General features: G+C 36.5%; 1 protein-coding gene across 1 annotated transcript in view; it reads left to right on the forward strand.

Annotated features, from left to right (window-relative positions):
* The window catches only part of CNTN5 (contactin 5), a 657,624-nt gene that overhangs the window by 117,908 nt on the left and 516,522 nt on the right, over positions 1 to 23,194 (forward strand). The window contains exon 6 of the mRNA XM_054692969.1: positions 22,819 to 22,941. Within this exon, the coding sequence (XP_054548944.1) occupies positions 22,887 to 22,941 (55 nt within the window). The 5' untranslated portion in view covers positions 22,819 to 22,886. The remainder of the gene's footprint in view (positions 1 to 22,818; positions 22,942 to 23,194) is intronic.

A 23,194-nucleotide genomic window follows, 5' to 3' on the forward strand; every position in this document is an offset into this window, starting at 1 on the left:
TCTAGGAAAGTTATATTCTATTTACATGAAAAGATTTAGAAAAGGAAGAAAAAGATGCTTGTAAGGAAAGGAATTCTCTAGAGAAATTCACTAAGAAAACTGTGTTATTTAAAAAATGTATGTAGATACTTAGCACTTTATAATGTTATTACCTGTCTTTCCCATTGTTTTGGTTATCATCATTTAATATATTCAAAGTATCATTTAATTAAATTTAATTACTGATATTAATTCAAAAAGTAGTAATCATGAAAATAAGACTTTTGAGAATCATACTTTGCAGTCAAAAGTTTTAGGGACACCCATATATTTAAAAATCATATTTCTACAGAAATTCTAGAGAATTTTCATGAGAAAAACAAGAGAAATTAATCTGCTTTAATTACATTAAAGCAAGATATCTTTTAAAGTTTCATTATTGGAAAAGTCATTGAATTCTTTATTTTCAATGTGAGTAACCATCTTCCTTTTAATGAAGACTTAGTAGAATTCACTGGATTTGCAAATAAAACAAAGGCAATTTCAAATTCTTTTCTGTACTTAACTAGAAGGCTACATTAGAGCTTGCTGGAGTTTTAGTACTCAGTAGGGTTTCTGGTTCTGCTATGCAGTAACTTGATTTAATAAGAAGAAAGAAAAGTATATGGAAAAGAAGAAATGAGGTAAAAGAAAGAAAGAAATGGTGTGGTTTCCCTCCAGCGCTGCAGAATAGAGCTCTTCCCACTGCCTTACATTATCTGACTATGGAGACAGCCCTGCCTGCCTCCGTGTGTGGTCTTCTTTGACACTTAGATCTGCCCAGAATATCTCCTTCAGTTCATTAGATGACTTCATCTTAGAAATCATTCTTTTTACTGAAATCTGAAAGCAGAGAAGTCCGGAACTGGTTTTACAAAGAGATGAAATGGTTTTTGCAAGAATAGCTGCAAAGGAACGCAGAGCTTTCTGGATTGCTTGTGGCTCCAGGCCCCGTGGTGCATGGACGGTCTGGACTTGTATTTGCTTAGGTTAAAATGAATTAATGAATAAGAAACTTCAGCAAATTGTCTCAAGCCATGATCATTGATTCTTTGATATATAATGATACATTATTAAGTTATATCACTGAACGCTTATTGAGTACCTATTATTTCGTATGTGTACTATATATCAAATGTGGTAAAGTATAGATCTGTGTTAATGGTTGTTTCTGCACAAGACACACACATATTCATCATGATGGCATTATTCTGATTCCAAAGTGTACTTGATGCTGCATGAATTCAGATTTTAATATTCAGTCAACACAGAGAAACACAGTGCTGCTGCAATTTCTACTTCCAAAATCAAGAAATTGTTCTGACGTTGTAGTCACAGAGAGAAACCTTTACACCAGACCCACAATTGGGTTTGACTAAACAAACAGATTGTGCATTTGTAATTAAGCATATGCATGAAAATCACAAAGTACCCAATTACCTCTGTGCTCATTGTGAGCCTGTAACATCTCAAATATCTCCTGAGATCCAGTGCCCTTTTAACTAAGAGTAAAACCACCTGTGTCCTCTGGGAAAGCTGGTATGTCTGAAATAAGTGATTGTTTGTTTTCAGACTAAATGCCTCTCCTGCTCACTGTTTATCCATTGATTGGGCCTTAGCTTATGACAGATTTGCCCTGAGATTTTCCCCAGGGATTATAATCTTTCTGACGTTTATTCAGCAGAACCAGTGCTCCTAACCCTTAGGGTTTGCTGTCTGGAATTCTGGGTGACCTTGGGTCCCTTTCAAGTAACTCCCAAAGTGTATACACAAGGGATGTGAACTTTATAAGTAGTTTAAATACCCTCCTAATCCCATTTTGCATCGGTTGCCTCAAAATCAATGATGTCATGCCTTGTAAATATATTTTATTTAAAATTATAAACACAAATCTCGATCACCTTCACAACTTCTAGCAATACAAAAGAATGTAGAGAAAAAAATCACAGAGCTTCTAATTTGAACATGACCGAGGGACATAGCAACTTCCTCTTTATCTACATACCATACAGACAGGGAAAAACCAAACCAAACCAAAAGCTCTCTCTTTTCGCTGAAGTTTGAAGACAGGCGTCACTCACAGAGAGCCCGCTTAATACAGGTGTGACTCATACGCCATTTGCGGTGAAGTGCAGCAAGGGCTAGAATGTCAGCAACTTCTCAGGAACTGCAGGTGAAAATACACTGTCATGGGCCTCCCTGGTGGCACAGCTGATTGAGTGCAGTGCTTGGGCTGTCTGCAGCCTTTGCAGCACCGATTTGATTCCCAGCCAGCCAGGGCGATAACCACATGGCGTGGCAGATATCTCTTTTCATACCCGCTGCTCCCCTCAGCAGTGTACTTTGTCATTCTGCCTGTTCTGCTCCCTGCTGTGTCTCTGTTGAATCCTCTCACACTCCCATGCCTCTGGCCTGTACCCCAGTTCTTGTATAAAAATAAATAAATATTTAAAAAGAAAAGAAAATGCATTGTCACGAAGGCATAACACAAATTCAGAATTGGAAATGCCATAGCTTAGATGAAACAGGAGCTTCAGGGTCTGGAGGGAGTAGGATCCAGCATCAAGCAAAAGTTGGATAGGAAGAAGTTACAACAGAAAATGACCAAACAACCAGGGGTGCGGATTTCAGAAAAGGGCAAAAAAAAAAATACTTAAACACTTTCCTTTGAAGGAAAGTTGCACAAATAACTGGCTCATGAAATCCAACTCATTCTTGGATGTGCACTATAGACGTTGAAAAAGAATCAGTATAAAATTAGTAAAGAAAAACTTTACTAGATTGATGATGCCATACAACAAAATTTAGACCAAACAATTTCGCTCAACCTAAAGTAACAAAATAATTGTTTCAATGAGCGAATTCTAAAAAAAAAAAGTGAAATGTAAGAATTCAGGGAAGTGATAGTGAAGCAACTATAGTAAAATGAAATTGAGAGCAGTAATACTGTCAAAATAGCAAAAACTAACAAGGTAGGATGGACAGGGTGCAAAATACAATTACCATGGATTATAAAAGTAGAAAGGAATATGAGAACGAAAAAGGTAAAGTAGCACTGGATATCGTTATATTCATAAGCAAAAAGCAAAGTATAATTGCATAAAAGAAGTTTTCTATAAAACATTCAAATATATGTACAATTGTTAGAGGAGTGTCAAATATGTAATAATGGTGTTATGCTATTTTTTTCTGAACATTTTGTTTTGGGTATTTTCCAGTTTTTGTATAATTTGCAATATGTGGCATTTTTCTCTGACTATATACATACATTTATCATATAAAATATTGTGTACCTAATATTTTGTAATTGCATGTTCTTTTTCTACAGTGGAAACCCAACTCCTTGACTGGCTCCTGTATAGTTATACCCTCTTAAAAGAATAGAAATAGAAAAAGCATATTTTTCATCATCCCCAATCATCTTTTTAAATCAGTCTACAATGGAAAAGCTGCAGGCTACTGACAGTCTAATTTCACAGGGTAAAATGATTTTGTCACTTTAGTATAAAATTCTGAAGGAAAGGCCAGATTTTATGGCTCTGATTATGATTTTCTCTCATTGATTCACATAATAACGTTTATTAAAGATCTGCTTTTTGATACAGCTTTAAGCTAAAAAATGAGCAAGAAAAGATGAGCCAAACTAGCCATGGCCCTGAACTTCATGTAACTTCCACTCTGGTAGGAAGTTGGAATCAAAGGAATAATTATACAGATCTGGTATTCAACTGATCCGCACACCAATAAGGATAAAGTAGTTGATATTTTTTTTTATTATTTTTTAAAGATGTATTTATTTATAAGAACTGGGGTATAGGCCAGATACACGGGAGGGTGAGAGGATTCACCAGAGACAGAGTGGCGAACAGAACAGGCAGACTGACGAAATACACTGCTGAGGGGAGCAGCAGGCGTGACAGGAGAGGTCTCTGCACCATGTGGGACCCTTGCTGGCCGGCCAGGATCGAACCTGCTCTGCAGAGGCTGCAGACAGCTTCACAGTGCAGTGCTCAACTGCCTGCGCCACGGGGGAGGCCCCAATTTTTAAAATTTTTATATTTCAAGTGGTAAAATGGAAGAGTAGCTGCTGCCCCAGAAGTTCTGCCTGCTACTTGCCTGTCTCCTACTACCCAACCACTCACACATTATTCTTGGCACAGAATCGGTGTCTAGTACCCAGTTCCACTTCTACACACTTCTATGGTTGGCTGATTTATTGGTTAGGAAACTAACCGCCCATTCTCCCCAGAGTCCATCTCCTTGGCTGGCTGACATCTGATCCAGAGAAGTAAAGGAAGAGTGATAGTTCCCTGGAAAGGCCACAGCAGGGGACAGGCTCATGCTGTCAGCCTGAAACTAGCACATCTCCACCCATGCATGGCTTTCACCCAGACCAATGACACAACGCATGGCAAGGAAGGTAGCCCTGGCTACTGGGACTCCAGTGGCCAAATATGAGGGGACAATCACTGCCAGCCACACCCTCACCGCTCCTATCATCACCAGGAAAACAGTGCCTACTTAGAATATTAGCTTTGAAAGGACCTGGGAGAGCTCAAGAGAGCAGGGGGCAGGTGTTATTGGGAGCAGGGAAGCATCTAGGAAGTGCCTCAGGCTCTGTGCACACCGGAAAGTTCCCTCCAGCTTGATTTAGAGATTAGCGCCAGAGATGCTGAAAAGTCCCCCTTATCACCATCCCTATTAATTTCTACCTTTTATGTTAGTAGTTTGTTAAAATCAATCAAATGCCTGATTTCTTTGTCAATAACTAAATTAATTTGCAAATATAAATAGGAGTTCACTGTCACACTCTTTTAGCTTAAGGTACTTTACCTTGACCTGAGGATTAGGTTAAACTCAGGTAAATAAGATGTTCCAATAATTGACTCTTGCCAATGATTAAAGATATTGAACATATAAAAAAATCTCATAAGTCTTATAAGTGCTAAAATAAATAAAGTGTAATTGATGTTAGTTTGGTATTAGATGACGGAATTCAAGTCCATGCATACCATTGTTGAATTAGACAGTCTGTATGGATATTGTCACTTAATGACTATAATTTTAGTGGAATCGTCATTCAAAGAGCTTTATATTATGCCTTATGTCGAATTGTTATTTAGTAAAGAGCTTTACTTAACTCATGACAGCTTGTTTAAACAAAAGATCACAAACATGTTTTCTAAAAATCAGCAAATAATTTGAGCATGGCTGGAATAACTTGATGAACAATTTGTGCTGCAAATGATCACTTAGCAAATGATAGTTTATATACAAAAATGCACATATATGGGTATTAGCTTATTTGGAGATGAGGGATATATTTGAATTTCATGCACATGTGTTGCATATTGTTTGTATTACTGTCTCAAGTTGTTAAGTGGATTATCAAAACATATTTGAAAATCACACTGAACAATGCATTACAGGACTAAATAGATCTGTCATTTGGATGTGCCAAAACAGGCCTAATGTAAAAAGATATATATCAGGTGGAATCTGGGCCTGGGGGAGAATGCATGTATGTGAGGGACTGAGACAGAGATTGAGATAGCATAAATGAACAATTTTATTCATAAGAATTTAACTAGGAAGATTCTCTGTGATGTCTTGCAGTCTCAGAATCTAAGTACTTAGAAAGTATCATCTCAAAAAAAAAAAAAAAATGAAGGACGAAGGAGACAAAACTTGCAACAGTACAAAAATAAAGTGGACTTTAATCAAGTAATAATAGCATTTATCAATTTATTCTCTGCAGTTTGGGGCATTATTTGAATAGATACAATAGTCTATCAACCTTCAAATCATAAACAAATCTCACCGGAGTTAGTAACCAGCTTTGATAGCATTAAATATAAATGTGCCTTTCAGTAAAATATTTAAGTTATAAAATCTGTAAAAATAAATATGTGAATATTAATTATCACATAACAACTAAATATTCAAGTTTTCATCTTGGAGGTAGTAAGAGATATGTCATATTTTATGTTCTCAGTATCATTAAATGTAAAGAAAGACAAATCAGTGCCAATACATACAAACAACAAATTGTTAAATTTATTTAGAGTGTCATGTAACATGGAAAATTTTTGGATAACCTTGTATGTCCTAGTCTAAGGATGTGAGTCAGAAAAATGCAGCAAGCAAGACCTCATAATTTAGGGAAACTTGCTCTCTCTCCAAAGAGAAGAACCATACACTGAGGATGCTAATAGTTGCTGTTTGTAAGGATTGGAGTAAGTGCTTTGGACACATGCTATCATTAATACCTATATGAAATCTTTGGAGGATATATTTTATAAACCCTGTTTTACAGATGAGGAAAATAAGACTAAAGAAGCACTATCCAATAGAAATATAAAATGAGCTATGAGAGCATGCCTTTCCATTTTCTAGTGATCACATTTTCTAAAACATTAAATTAATTATAGTAAAAAGTAATAAAATCCAAAATATGTAATTTAAAATTCAATCATTACAAAAGATAATATATAAAAAGACAAATTAGTAAAACTGTTTACATCTCTTTACATTCTTTTTTTCATACTGCCTTAGAAATCCAATGTGAATTTTACACTTACAGAAAATCTCAAGAGTCACATACGGTAATCAGTGGCTACCACAACTTAGAAATTTTAAAAATGTTGTCTAAGGTTCAGTTATCGGAAAAGAGTTTAAATCCAAGTCTGGGTGGTCTAAACCAGAGTATGAGCTCTTAAGTACTATCCTGTGATGCTTAGGAAGAGATGGGTTAGATTCATAAATCAACTGGAGGTGATCTCATGAATACAGAAGGTTCAAAAGCATTCAAAGAACTATATGCATTCTTATTGCATAAGAAAAGAAATGATCTCAAATAGGTTAAATAAAATCCTGAAAGTTGCACATTTAGTAGATAATACAATTATTGAACCCACATCTGTCAAATAGTTCAACCACATCACAACCATAAATTGAATTCACTGAAGAAGGAATTCAGAAGGAGAGCAAGTTCCCCATGGATATGTAGATCACAGTGATAAACAAAGCAGTCTGTTCTTATCACTGAACTCTCCTGTCCAGCCATAAATGTAACCACTGCTACCTCCAGACACAAACAACACAATAATCAGCGCATAGCTTATCGCTTAAAGTGCTCATGTTGTGCTAGGCTTTCTGTTGGGGAGAGCATCCAGAAGTGTGTAACTGAGCATCTAAGAGCCATGTCCAGTATTCAGATTATACATGAGCGTCAGCAACACAGGACCCCCAGGAGTGATGCAGCGGGAAGGGCACAGCCTTCTGGGAAATAGCAGAGGCAGCCTCAGGCGACAAGAAGAGGGAGGGTATCCTAATGCTTTATCATTAATGGCCGAGAAGATTTCATGTTATGGTGTCCTGGGTTTTAAATTAAATGTCAAATACAATTTGCCACTGAAAATGTGAAGTGTGGAACTGCCCTTAGAGACTCTGAGAATTCTGTCCTCTAATTGGTGGCTGGCTAATACTGAGTAAAAATAGTTAGAGATCATTATTTGATGAATTGTTACACCAGCCTGCAGAAATGTGGGGAATTTTACCTCTTTCACTTTGTAGTAAATTCTTAAGAGTATTTAAAATGTGAGGTGTTTGGTGTATTAAATACAGTGGAACTGATAAACTCTTTCCTTTGGGATCACACCACCATTTATGTCCTGATTTCTCTGACAGTTAGTCTATAAAGTCAGGAAATTTGTGAAAGATACCGAAGCAGCATATATTGCACATATAGTGGCTTATTTATTTGTTTTTTCCTCTACTGACAGAGTCTGTATTAATAATAGGCCTAATAATAGGATTTCCAATCCACTTTAATGTGTTAGCATTATATCTTTCTGAACTATCTGTATATTAGTGCTAATTATGAGGTATGTTTAAGTCTAAAAATGCAGGCTTAAACACGAAGACATCATTTTTACTGCCTGTTTTAATTAGAAACCTAAAGAAACACGTACAATTAAATATGCCCATAAAAATAATAGATACATTCCTAAAATACTAGTCAATTTGTTGTACAATTAATATCATTCAGTGTGGCACTTTTAAAAACATTGGAGTAATTCAATTGGAAAATGGTTAAGAAGAAAATTACTAGCATTTAAACCACCATAACTGTTTTAGAACAGTGAGTGCTACTGCATCGCTGCAAAAGCTGTTTTGCTTTGCAATCACATTGTAAAGTTAACTGCTGGCCTAGTTTATTGTACCTCTTGTTTCTAAGAGCAATTCAGTTTGTCCTGAAAGTACCCAGAGTTATCATAAAATTAACTTCAGAAACTTATAGTTGCATACATAATTTTTTAAAGATTTATTTATCTATGCATATAAAACTGGGGTGCATGCTAGAGGTGCAGAGTTTGAGCGGATTCACCAGAGAGAGAGTGGGGAGCAGAATATGCAGATCTACTGACATCCACTGCTGAGGGGAGCAGTGGGGAGACAAGAGAGGTCTGCTGTCCTGTGAGGGTTGTTCGCTGGCTGGCAGGGGATCGAACACGTGCTGCAGTGGTTGTGGATAGCTTCACAGTGCTGTGTCTTAGCCCCTTGCCCCACTGGGGAGGCCCTGCAAACATAATTTTTATTTTATTTTTTATTTTTTTAAAGATTTATTTATTTTTATTTATTTATACAAGCACTGGGTACAGTCAGAAGTGCGGGAGGGTGAGAGAATTCACCAGAGCCAGAGCGGGGAACAGAACAGGCAGACTGACGAAGCACACTGCTGAGGGGAGCAGCGGGCAGCAGGAGAGGTCTGTGCGCCATGTGGGACCCTCGCTGGGGGTTGGGGATCAAACTGGCACTGTAGAGGCTGCGGGCAGCTTCACAACCCAGCGCTCAACCGCTGCGCCACTGGGGAGACCCTGCAAACATAATTTTTAAAGAAAATATTAATATGTTTAAATTTCCCTGATGCGAAGGAAGTGATACTTTACTTTCAAAAATATACTATTTGGCAAATCTCCTCCTCCACAAAGCAGGCAAACCCAGGTTAACCTGAAAGCATCCTTTTGGGCATCCTATGGGGGGACAGGAAGGCCATAAACGCGAAGGCACAGGCTCCAGGCAGCAAACCTGCCTGATAGGATGTCAGGTGAGGTGCACAACCTCGAACACATTGCCGCCTCCCTTACCTCCAGCCTCTGAATATAATAAAGCCAAGCTCCGGCAAAGCATTGTCTTATAAATCGTTTTACTTAATTTTGCCAACAACCTTGCCACTTTAGAACTAAAAAAAAAAAAAGTCTTCTGACTGTCCAGCACCACTGTGCCAATAATAAAGGCACATTAAGATAGATGCCATTGATAGTTTTATTCTTTGATAACTGGAACTTCGTAGCATAAATGGTCTAGATCGATCATAAATTATAAACTGATAAGTCTGAAATTAAGTTTTATCACCATGTAATAGCTCATTACAAAATGAAGCTCAATTTTATGTTGCTAGTTAGCATTTAAACTTTGTTATGAAACTATTTATGACATTATTTAACTATTAAACACCCTTTAGTAAAATTCAAAGAATGGTATTCTAAGTCTATACATTTCTATTAAACTGAAACATTGCATTTGAAGTAGAGAACAAGTTTTTATTATCTCCCTCGTGACTCAAATTATAAGTGCATCATACATTGTTTTGAACTTATTGACCTAAATTCCCTCTAAACATTTATAGCTGTTCTTTTATACTTAGATCTTCAGCTGAAAAACACAAGGGTTATTTGGATCAATAAACAATTATCAAATGCCTTTTATATTGCTGACTTCTTTCATTTATCTCATTTGAGTATCATAATAATATATATAATATATCATTAACAGTTATTATTTTTTGTTTATATATGAGGAAGTTAAGTGTCAAAGCAGTTGTAAAGTTGTCACAATATCATACAAGTAGCTGAGTTTTGAAACTCATGTCGGTTTTTGCAAAGTCTTATATTTTTCCATACTATTCAAAATAGTTCCCATGCTAGAGTCACTTCAGCAAAGGTATTAAAAACTTTCTAAAATTTTATAGGTAATTTGCTGAACAGAGTTTCTATCAAGTTAACATCTATCATTCCATTGTTCTAATCATAACTAAAGCTGTTAATTTAGAAGTTTTATTCCAATATGCTCATGTTCATAATATATATGATATCTTAGATTCTTTGTCTTTGATAAATGTGTCTAACTAATCACACCATACATTATCCAAGTTGGAGAATTTGCCTTGATTATAGATACTTAGCTCTCCCAATTCAAATGGGAAAAAAAATGAGTCAGTCCCACAAAAAGTCCTCCTCAGCATGCTTTGCCCTTGAGTGAAGTGCGCTATTTTGATGGATGTTAGGAGAAATAAATTAAAGAGACGAGATGTCTGCACAGTGGAAAGCTTCTGTTGGACAAATCTAAAGAAGGGAGCGTGAGCATACACAGAGATTGTCCAAGGACTAATGATGATTAAGTATGTGCTGAGCTTTCAACACCCAACATGAGGAAGTGCAGTGCATGTTTGACAATTACAATGACATACAACGCTCGTTTGACATTAGGATGTTTGTTATCCCTTGTTTTGTTAGCAAGTGATGATAATATATCAAATATGAACATTTGTTGAGTGTCTACCTGTGCCACATACTTTTTTGTGTATCTTGAAAGCAAACACAGGTAAGCATGGCTTCTACATCCCAGTAGTCACAAGTTTGCATCAGGAAACAAACTCATAGTTGGAGAAGCATTACAATGTGGGTTGGAATGGCAATAGAAACAAAACATGACAAAAGCACAATAAACTGTTAGATTAACGTGGAAGTCAAGGGAAAATTTTTGTAAGATTAAAATTTGAAATGTAGAAAAGAAATCATAATTCTAAGGGGATTTCAAGGCAGCTTAGTCATGGATGGAACATGGACAAAAAAGAATTATTTGTAAGTTTGGAAAGGAAGATAGGACAAATTGTGCTTATTGACTTTAAGCAAACTTTGTGTCAGGACTGCATTCATCTTGCTCATACTCAATCAACACTGATTAGCACAGAATCTTGCAATATCAGTGATAGACAGTTTGTCAATGAGGAATGACTGGAAATCTAGGGTGTGTTGGGGAGATGTATAATATAAGTCTGGAAAGACAAATTGTAGCTAATTTAGGGGGATCTTCATAACACATGAAATGTTATGGCTTTTATTCTGTGATTCAAAGGGTTCCAGTAAATCTATTATGAAATGACACTTTTTGCTTTAAAGCAAAAGCAATGCCAAATTATGAGCACCACTCTGTGGGGCTGCTCCTACTTTTACCCAACCCGCCCCACTGGCACACATGAGCTGCCTGGTCTAACATGAAGAATCATGTCAATCCCATGCTTTAAGAATAACTGTCCTTAGGGGGCACTGAAGCTATCACCAGCCACTGCAGCACAAGTTCCATCCCCAGCCAGGGAGCTGACCCACATGGCGCAGTAGACCTCTCCTGTCTCCCCGCTGCTCCCCTCAGCAGTGGATTTCAGTCGCTCTGCCTGTTCTGCTCCCCACTCTGTCTCTGGTGAATCTTCTCATCTCCCATACCTCTGGCCTGCACCCCAGTTCTTGTATGCATAAATAAATAAATCTTTAAAAAAATTATCTGCTTAATGTTGTTCCCTTGGATATCATATAAAAAACTACAGAGGCAATAATTTTAAAACCTTCTTAACATTTTGTGAAACAACCAGCTATAAAAGGAATTCTGTTTAAACCCATGTAAATAAGAGGTACTATTTATACAATGTAAAATTATTATGCAGATTATGTATTACTGTGTTGAGAAAATAATGCAGCTGTGATATTGTGAGAAGGAAAGGGATTTAGAAGAAAACTTTAAAAAACTTTTTAAGTTTTATTAGTCACAAATAGCTGAGTAATATCAAGAAACTTGGATGTATAAAACAGATAGATCTAACTTGGAAAATGGTGTCTCTTCGTTAGTGCCCTTTAAGAATAGAGTCGCCATGAGCAGAAAATATAAAACAGGCACAAATCACTTAATTCACCAATTATCTTGCTTTTAGTTCTCACACCCTATTGAGAGTGAAATAAAGTGAAATAATGAATATGTGAGTTACTATTCAATGACTACTGCATTACAAAATTTGATAGAGAAGGAGAACCACAAGGAGAACCTCTCTCTCTCTCTCTCTCTCTCTCTCTCTCTCTCTCTCTCTCTCTCTCTCTCTCTCTCTCTCACCCCACCTGGAAAATTATTTTGACTGTTTTTTCTTTAAAATCTGAAAGTGAATATACCAGATGACACAGTAATTTCATACTTACTTTCATTTAAAAGCATGTATAAATGATAATAGTAGTTTATTTTACTATCTGGACATAATCCAAATGTTCTTCAATGGTTGGGTGATTAAGTAATCGTATACTAAATGCACACCATAGGTTGTAATTCAGCAATGGAGGAAATGCATATAACACACAGGAGTCTCAAAGAAAGTGTGCTGGCTGGTAAGCCAGTCTCAAATGGCTACCTGCTCATGATTCTGGTTATACAACATTCTTGAAATAATATAATTATGGAGCTGGAAAAGGGATGAGTGATTCCTGGGGATGAGATGGGGGAAGAAGCTAAAGGTAGCATGAGGAAACCTGTGGTAATGGAGCAGTTCTGAATCTTGATTGAGGTTATGGTTACATGAAACTACACTTGTGATAAAATTGTACAAACGGCACACACACACATGCACACATGCACACATGCATGCACTGATACACAAATAAGTGCATGCAAAGTGATGAAAACTAAGCCTTGTGAAGGGCTCCCACCCCAGGCTTATGATGTTTATATTATCCTATATTATATAAGATGCTGTCATTCAGAGTGGAGAGGTAAGCGTTGCATAAGACTTTTTGCAACTACCTGTGAATCCGTAATTATTTCAAAATGAATATTGTATAAAAATTAGCTGTAATACGTGATCTGATACTTACCTTAGGCTATAAAATCAATCTGTTTAATCCCTGATGTCTTGATTTCATTTATATGAAAATTCAATATAAGGATGTCTTCCTCAAACACTAAGGTGGTATCTTATTGCCTCATTCAATACAAAATACGGAACAGGCAAGTTATTATCAGACTTGAAGGTGAAAAATTTCTGGATGTAATATATTTTAAGGGTTTAGATTAGTCTAGAGTAAATATGAATGTCTTAAATACTAAGCATTGTTCCTTAATGCTATGAAAATTAAGTTACATGACCCCATCTTACACTTTCTAGCTCGCTCAGTTACCAGACTACAATAAGCTGTTTTACTTATTTGATGGAAACTGAAATTATGTGGGTCCTGGGGACCTCTGTGATTAGAGTGCTGTCCAGACGTGCTCTGAATCTCACAGTGCTGGCAAGTTCTAGAAACTTGTATGCCTTCACAGCTGAAGTATTTAGTGGTGACAAGTAGAATTAATCAATAAAGATCTTGTCTTTCACAACTTGCTTATATTGGCCATTTTGTGAATGGTTTTGAATACTTGATTCTGAAACAATAGACTGAATTTTAGTAATCCGCAACCCATTCATCTAATAAAAAGAAATAACATAGGAAAAGCATAATGTCCGTTCTAAATTTTTAGACTTTTTTTTCCCTGTGAAATGTCAAAAGATTAATAAAATTAAGTAACATGACAATGAGAGAGAGGAAAGACAATGACAAAACACGGATTGAAAACACTGAGCAAATAACCAATTTATCAGGAACTTCGCTTTACCCAAAATTCAGTTTCTTTTATTTTCTTCCTAGACCACCACCCCCCACCAACTCCACCGCCTTGCTTGCATTATGTCTCAGGAGTCACTGTGTTAAAAAAAAAAAAAAATCAATAGTAGTCATTTGTTTTAAAGTTTATGGTATGAAAACATCCACGCAACACAATTCTGTAGTTTCTCTTTTTCTTTCATGGAGATGCCTTTATAACTCTGTTGTCAACGACATAGACCACATTTATAGATTCTTGTCATATCGCTAGTTAAATTCCACCAGGGAGCGGCCTAATATTTTGCAGTACTATGTCATATGCGTTCCCAAGATTTTGTTTGTTTTGTTCAGTTTTTTCTACTTTATGAGCCCTATTTTCCTTGTCTGTAGGGAATATGAATATTTCAGTCAAAAGGTTTAATATAAAAATGAAGAACAAATATGTACACAGTTCCTGAGGGGATTGCTATTAGCTGTTTCCAACATTGTCTTAGAATTATCAGGTATCCCCAGTGTAGCCATGTGCCTATAACAAGGCATTGTTTAAAGGCAATTTGGCCCTTGTGGTATCAACTGCCAGATGAAGATAACGATTCAAATTGCCTATTGTCTAAGGAGATAGCTTAAATTTTAAATAAATCATTAAAAACTGAATTTAACCAAGACTAAGTGAGCACAATTACTCTTATTTTAACTGCCTTGAAAAGATCCTTATTTCCATATTTAAATGAATTAAAAGAAAATTAAATTCCAGGATGAATAAAGGTTCCACCTTTCTTGCCAGAGACCATGACTCTGGAATCTATTTATAGTGAATTATTTTAGAAAAGTGATTTCAAGGACTCAGTATCCTTTGGAATCAAGTTATTTGACATTCCTCTCAGAAAATAAGTTTAATTCATCAGAAAATAAGTTTTGATACACATCATAATCTTTACCACCTCCCATTATCTGGTTATGAAGATTAAATACCTGAAATTATACATTAAAATATTTTAGACAGAATTTAACTTATTTGATTTTGGGCAATCTGGACACCTGTTCTTACTGGTTTGATTTCCAGGATGCAATAACCTAAATCTCCTTTTTCTTTAGTCACACATTTTGCCCTTAACTAAGACACTTGGTGTCAAGTGCTCCTTGAATGAACAGTGAGGTTATATAACTGTAAACTAATCATAAATTGAAAATATTGTAAGTTCTAAGTTGACCCGTGTAAGTGTGAATATTTCCTGGAGGATACAAAACAAAAGTTAGGTTTGTAAAAGGAATAGAAGATATGACAAGATGTGTAGCTTGGATCAGACTGGGGGAAATCTCTAATGTTAGGCTGAATAATTTAGATTTCTATTTCATAAGATGTGGTAATATGTACATGTAGTAAATTCTGTGTACAGGGCCTCCCCAGAGGCACAGCGTGTTGAGTGCTCCACTGTGAAGCTGCCCGCAGGCTCTGCTGCATGGGTTCAATCCCCAACCTGCCAAGGAGATACCCACCTGGTGCGGCAGACCTCTCCCGTCTCGCCTGCTGCTCCCCTCAGCAGTGCTTTCCGTCAGTCTGCCTGTTCTGTACTGCGCTCTGTCTCTGGTGAATCCTCTCAGCCTCCTGCACATCTGGCCTGTACCCTGGTTCTTGTATAAATAAATCAATCTTAAAAAAATCTGTGTACAGTATTCTTAAATATATATTTTATCTCTGTCACAAAAAAAAATGTGGTAAATATTTGAAATCATCATAGGCTTAGTTTCTGATAAATTTCTATTTTTTCAGCATTTAAATTAGAAAATTTAACATGGATATTTTATAAAATTTAAAGTAGTGACTTTATCTGCCTTATGAATATACATGAATTGCTGAACTATTTACTTGAATCATTATGCTCTGTTTTATATGCTACTATTTTCATGATTTTTAATTTATATTTCCCTTACTTTTTCCCTCATTAATTCATGATTATTGTTATTTTATAAAGTCAGTCATTCCTTAAGTTGGCCCTCATACCTTATTTTTGTTTATTATTTTTTTTAAGATTTACTTATTTATTTATACAAGCACTTGATACAGTCAGAAGCGCGAGGGTGAGAGAATTCACCAGAGCCAGAGCAGGGAACAGAACAGGCAGACTGACTAAGTACACTGCTGAGGGGAGCAGCGGGTGGCAGGAGAGGTCTGTGCACCATGTGGGCCCCTCGCCGGCTGGCCAGGATCGAACCGGCGCTGCAGATGCTGCTGGCAGCTTCACAACCCAGCGCTCAACCTCTGCGCCACCAGGAAGGCCCTTTGTTTATTAATTTTTCGGGCATTGACATTTCAGGCTGTGGGATTTAAATCAGATTATCTAGATTTCAATCCCAAATTTATTCAAACTCTACAACCTTAAAATCTAAATCTCTTGATACCTTTGATTTGTCACCTTTATCTTTCTTTTATGGTATACAACCTCTGTTCCTGCTAAAATCACTTAAAATAGACAGTAAAATCTGAGAAATTATTTAAGGTAATTTAATAACCATCATTTACCTCCTTATCTTCTTTCACATTCTTACAAAATGTACCTTTTTAGTTGGATGTGTGCATATGTTTTTAGTTTTTCTCTGCATCCAACTATACTTTAATAAGCTTCCTTATATATGACCTATATTTATTTTCCATTTCTTCTGCGATAAATAGTTCTTTCTCTGCCTTTTTTTTGTCTTGTTTCTCTTCTTTCTCTTTTTTGCCTTTCTTCTTCCCAATATTTGTCTTATGTTTTTGTTATTTTTAAATTGAAGTAACATTGACTTGCAACACTGTATATGATTCAGAGATAGAGGTGTAGTCATCACACCACATGCAACGCCAAGGCCCCCAGAGTCTGATACCACAATCTTTTGTGAAGTCTCCCCACTGTAATTCCTACCCACCTCCTCCCCTTTGGGTAACCTCAGTTATACAGATAGATTTATAGGATTTGTCTTGGTTTGGTCTTGTCTCTTCTTTCATTTTTTTCCTCTATATTTGTAAAGATAATTGGTTTCTCTCCTCGAGGTTCATGTGCTAAATGAGTTCTCATAGATAAAGCATGTACAACTGTCCCCAACATAGAGTGGAGACGGGGTGAGTTAGCTTTTGTTATGTTCCCTTTATTCATCTCAGAGCCTCTCTCTGCAATTATTTTCTCCCATCTGTCTGATGAATAACATTCATTATTTTTCTCAACAAAGATTCTTTGACAAATTGTTATTTTCTCCAGCTTTATTAAATATAGTTGACTTGTCAGTTTTTGATTGAGTAGGAATAACTTTATTTTACTCTTTTCCTTCAGATTGATTTTTGACTGGATATAGAATATAGATTCATAGTTGTTTCTTACCAGCACATTATTCCAGTCTTTTTGGATCCCACAATTGCTAACATCAAGTCATTAGAGCTGATTATCTTACTTTTTTGAGTCATTTCTCTTGTTCTCAATGACTATTTTTTGTTTGTTTTTTGTCATTAGTGTCCAGCATTTTCACTAGGGTTTGACTGGGTATTCCTCTTTTCTTGCTATTTTGCTGCTCTTCCTGAAGGTGAAAAGTCTTAAATATGAATTTATCAGTTCTGGAAAATGTTGGCAATTATTTATTCCTTCACATAGTGTTTCACCCATCCTGCTCATCGTTCTGGGCATCCGATTAAACATATGTGACATTCTTACTATATAATTTCATTTTTGTTTACCTTCCTTTCACATCTTCCATCTATTTGCCTATGTCTGAAATACTGTTTCTTCTTAATCATAAGCTACATGTTGTTACACATCTTCCAGAGAATGTTGATAATCAGAAGGTCTCATTCTATATGATTAGCCAGAGTATATAGAGTTAAATCATTAATTTGATGACAACATGTAAGGTATGTGTTTATTATATATTTTTTTAAGATTTATTTTATTTATACAAGAGCTGGGGCACAGTCCAGATGCACGGGAGGGTGAGAGGACTCACCAGAGACAGAGCAGGGAACAGAACAGGCAGGCTGACTGAAACACATGGCTGAGGGAGCAGCGGGCGAGACAGGAGTGGTCTGCATGCCATGTGGGTTGCTCCATGGCTGGTGGGGATGGAACCGGCGCTGCAGCGGCCACGGACAGCTTCACAGCGCTGCGCTCAACCGCCTGTGCCACCAGGGAGGCCCCTGTTTATTATTTTTAAAATGACTTGTTATTAACTCAGCTCCAATCCCAGATGTATCAGAGATATTATGGAGGGATTCATAGAGATTGCTGTGGAGGTGCTTAAGAGGTGTTTAAAGGTTTACATTAAAGGTCAACATTATTTTTACTCCAGTTCTGCCTTTTATTAGTAGTGATCTCGTGTAAGTTGTCTTCATCAATAAGAGATGCCAAGTTAATAGTGTTTGAGTAGGTAAAATGCATGACTCAGTACCTGGCATGTAGATTGCGATAACTGGTAGCTGTTACTAGTGTTAAGGAAATCTACGAAGAAGTGATGATTAATTTTCCTCTTATAAAATCTTTTGTAAAGTAATTTACTTACCAGAGATTCTAGTTTATTATTTTTTTACTTTTTTTTAGGATTTATTTTTATTTATTTATTTATACAAGCACTGGGCACAGTCAAGCACGGGAGGGTGAGAGAATTCACCAGAGCCAGAGCGGGGAGCAGAGCAGGCAGAAGGACCGAAGGACACTGCTGAGGGGAGCAGCGGGCGGCAGGAGAGGTCTGCGCGCCTTGCGGGACCCTCCTCCGGTGGCCGAGGAGCAGCCGGGAATCTAACCAGCACTGCAGAGGCTGCAGGCAGCTTCGCAACCCAGCGCTCAACTGCTGCGCCAAAGAGGAGGTCCCAGAGATTCTAGTTTAATCAATAATATATTTTTTTAAAAAATCGTAGTGAATACCTACTAAAATCAGGCAGATATGGCTCTAGATGCTAGATCTACAAAGATGAACAAACAAGAGTTCTTGGATATCACATCTTAGTAGAAGGTAGAGAGAGTTATTTAATAAATTAAATTAATAAAGATCATAACATCAAGCACTGATGTTTAATAAGAAAACATGATGGCAGGAGAGTGTCCGGAAAAGCAGTGACAGGGATGATGGGAAAAGGAGTCCTGCTATTTTATTTTATTTTTTTAAATATTTATTTATTTATTTATTTATTTATTTATTTATTTATTTATTTATTTTATTTATACAAGAGCAGGAGTACAGGCCAGATGCGCGGGAGGGTGAGAGGATTCACCAGAGCCAGAGCGGGGAACAAAACAGGCAAACTGATGAAATACACTGCTGAGGGGAGCAGCGGGCGAGACAGGAGAGGTCTGCTCACCATGTGGGTTGCTCTGAGGCCAGTGGGGATTGAACTGGAACCGTGGACAGCTTCACAGTGCTCCACTCAACCGCCTGTGCCACCAGGGAGGCCCCAGGAGTCCTGTTATTTAAATGAGAACTTTAAGGTCCAAGAAGTAGTGTCTTTAATTATTTAAAATTATCTGGTATGAAAAGAAATGATTGGAGAACAGTCCAGCCAGAGGGAACAATGATACTTCTCAGATTTCAGTAACAAGAAAGCCAACTTGTTAGAAATGTATTCTAGACTGCTAGCAGATGAAATGAAAAAAGATAGGGACTACATAATATGTGTTGTATTCTAGATTATATATGGGTTTGCATTTAATTTTAAGAATTAAGTACTAAAACAGAAAAATAATCTAGTGAGATTTATGTTTTAAAATATAATTCTGGGCCTGCCTGGTAGCGCAGGTGGTTGAGTGCCGCACTGTGAAGCTGTCCACAGCTTCTGCGGCGGTGGTTCGATCCAGCCCGCCAGTGAGGATCCCACATGGCGCCACAGACCTCTCCTGTCTCGCCCGCTGCTCCCCTCAGAAGTGTATTTCGTCAGTCTGCCTGTTCTGTTCCCCACTGTCTCTGATGAATCCTCTCACTGTCCCGTGCATCTGGCCTGTACCGTATTTCTTGTATAAATAAATAAATCTTTATAAGAAAAATAAAATAAATATAATTCTGATTGTTGTATGTATAGCTATGGGGGGTCAGATTGTAGGAAATCTTTGCTTTACAACTGGATCGAGAATAAGCTGTGCAGTAATACGATGCATTTATGATGCATTTTCTGTTTCAATACAAATGATAATAAACATACATTCTAGGGGCCTCCCTGGTGGCAGAAGGAGTTAAGTCTAAGCACTAGGAATCTGTCCGCAGCCGCTGCAGCGTGAGTTCAATCCCCAATCAGGGAGCTGACACACATGGCACAGCAGACCTCTCGTGTCTCGCCCACTGCTTCCCCTCAGCAGTGGATGTCAGTGGATCCACCTGTTTTGCTCCCCACTCTGTCTCTGGTGAATTTCCTCATCCCCCCACCTCTGGACAACATCCAAATCTTGTGTGCATAAATAAATCTATCTTTAAAAATAAAATAAACATACTTTCTAAGCAGTGTAATAAGGTCTATTAAAAAATGTTAATAGTTAACATTTCAGTTAGTTACTGAACAACAAATTCTTTGTACAAATATCAATTTTTATAAAAATATTTAAATTACATATCCTGAAACATTTTAGTAACATTTATTAGCTGATCATAATATAAACTAGTATGTAGTAGGAACTTGAAATATCTAATTGCATTGTTTTATTATTTTGATACAGATATTTTTTTACTTTTTTTATTTTCTGTTTTTACACCATTTTTTTATTTTTGTACAATTCCACTCCTTGGTATCTACCCAAAGGACACAAAAACATTAATTCAAAAGGAAACCTGCATGCCTATGTTTATTGCAGCACTAGATACAGAGATTTTCTTAGTCATAGAATGATTGCCTTTATCAAGAAAGTCATATAATAAAATTTTACATATCTCAGAATCCTAAGGATTTTTTTTATTTACTTTTTATGTTATGACAGAGAGAAAAGAAAAACAGAATAATGTACTTTAGATATCTTTAAAAGAATGGCTTTTGAGAAAACTATTATTTTATTGCATTTAAACCCCAAGGACCAAGCACTGATGTTTGGAAATGAACATGCACACATGTATGCACTTCTTTTATTTGAAGAAATTTTAACCTAAAAATAGATTATTTTATCAACGAAATTCAGTTTACTATTTATATTTGAGAACTGAATAACTGCCTGGAATACGCACATATGGAATATTCCATAATGGTGTGTTGAAAACCCACTGCGCCTAGCGGCTGTCTCATCAGGAATATGTGAATCTGGACTGAAATAGCTCTCTGTCCTCTAGTAATTCACTGTCCTTTAGCTTGTGTTTCTTTTCTTTTTTTTTTAAGATTTATTTATTTACGATTTAAGAGCTGGGGTGTAGACTAGAGGTTCGGGAGGTGAGAGGACTCACCAGAGACAGAGTGGGGAGCAGAACAGGCAAATTGACTGAAATCCACTGCTGAGGGGAGCACCAGACAAGACAGGAGAGGTCTGCTGCGCCCTGTGGGTAGCTCGCTGGCCGGGTATCGAACTCGTGCTGCAGTGGCTGTGGGCAGCTTCATAGAGCTGAAGTTTAACCCCTGTGCCACCAGGGAGCCCCTAGCTTGTGTTTATTTCTTCATAGTGTGTATCACTCTGTGACATTATCTTATTTATCCATGTGCTCGTCAGCCTTCCTGCCCCGCCCCACTCAAAAGTAAAGTATTTGCCTCAGATGAAATATGCAGTTCTCATGAAACGTAATTGTGGTTCTACCAACTTTAAGTCTCTTAATTATTATGTGTGATGTGCTGGTTTTTTTTTTCTGGTACAAAACAGTATATAAACAATAAAACATGTTTTGAAATGTAAGAAAAAATGAGGTCATTCTTGTGCATGAGGCTTTATTTATTCCTGATGTTTACTTGGAAGAAAAAAAAGATGATGGGGAAAATATAATGTTTTGAAGGGAGTAGCTGTGAGTAACCATTAACTCTTAACTTTCTTCTCCATTACTGATCCATAACCATGTTATTAAAAATATTATCGAAATGTAGATGGTAAAAATATAAAGAAAATGGAATTCACGTTATTCAGGGATTTCTTCTCCAGCAATGAGTGTACTAAATTATGGCTTAAGTAGGGGAGGAAATGCTTGTTTATATTTTTAAGATGCTTCCTAAAAGGTGGAAATAATCTAAACTGCTAAATCTATAGGGATGAACCAGTTGCCAAGAAGCAATTGTTATTTAAACATCATTAATACACTGTATGATTGTTTCTCAATTTAATCACTTTGGTCAAAGGATGAAGCTGGCTAACTGGTAACTGAGAACTCAGAAGTTGCTTGTCTATTATTGGAATTTCTAATACGCATGTTTCAAGTTCTCACAAGTTCTGTGCTCAAATTTAATTTTTTTACGTTTATCATCAGGAAAAATAAAGGATATTAATGGGTTACACTGGTTATTGCTATAAAATGGCATTAGACAAATATGTTAAATATTCATGAAAATCTTTATTTCCCTTAGGTTCCAGCTAGCAAAAGTTGCTGAGAGAAATAAGTCACCAAAGGAGGGAAATATAACACAGTTCAGATAATCACAGGAGTTATAAACAAAGGCAGTTGACATTAATAATTAAATGAGAAAAATTCCCTGTGGAGGTTTAGATGAGCTACAGGCACAATCTGTAAAATCACTTGGCTAACTGATCATTAGTTATGTTCTAGACCAGGGGAGTATATATTAATGTAACTCCATCCTCTACTCTATTTTTCTAGTCCAATAATTTGTCTAATGTAATAAATACAGCTATTATACATTCCCTGTGAGGAAAAATCATCCCCATTAGAACCTGATGTTTTTATTATCTGTAAGGGAGCATTCAATATAAATAAATGTGATAGGAAAGTTTATCACTTCTTCCAAATTTTTGTGTTGTATATTAAATAAATTCTAATGAAAATTTTATTATTATTATCAATAACCAGAATATATCCATCTGACCTTTTTACAGATATTCATCCATCAATAATTTTATTATGAGATTTTTGAGTTGGAGTTTACTTGCTTTTTTGCCGGTCTGCTTTCTCTGCTTTTGAACACTGTTCTTTATGTCAACAGGGCATTCTTTAATGAAGAAACATCAGAGCTGCTAGACACACCTCGACGCGGGAGCCTAGTGACCAAGGATGGCTTCTGCCTGGAAACTAATTCTGTTCCTGTCAGTCACTGGATGTCTTTCAGGTACGTTCTGTCTTATAGATCAAGTAACAAAAATATATAAAGGTCTTTATGTCAGAATATTCTCATGTGTTCACTTAAATTTAGATCAATATTCATACTTCCCTACAAAAGAAATAGAAAACAATGCTTAAATCTCCATTAGCTTTGCAGAAAGTCATATTCAAGTCAATATAATAAAGTATTCAGAACAATACTATATAAATGTTAATAAAATCAATATCCAATCTAACCATTGTCAGCCTTTAAAAGAATT

Source organism: Talpa occidentalis, unplaced genomic scaffold (assembly GCF_014898055.3).
Source record: "Talpa occidentalis isolate TD23 unplaced genomic scaffold, MPIMG_talOcc4v2.1 talOcc4.12, whole genome shotgun sequence".
In the NCBI taxonomy this organism is placed as follows: domain Eukaryota; kingdom Metazoa; phylum Chordata; class Mammalia; order Eulipotyphla; family Talpidae; genus Talpa; species Talpa occidentalis.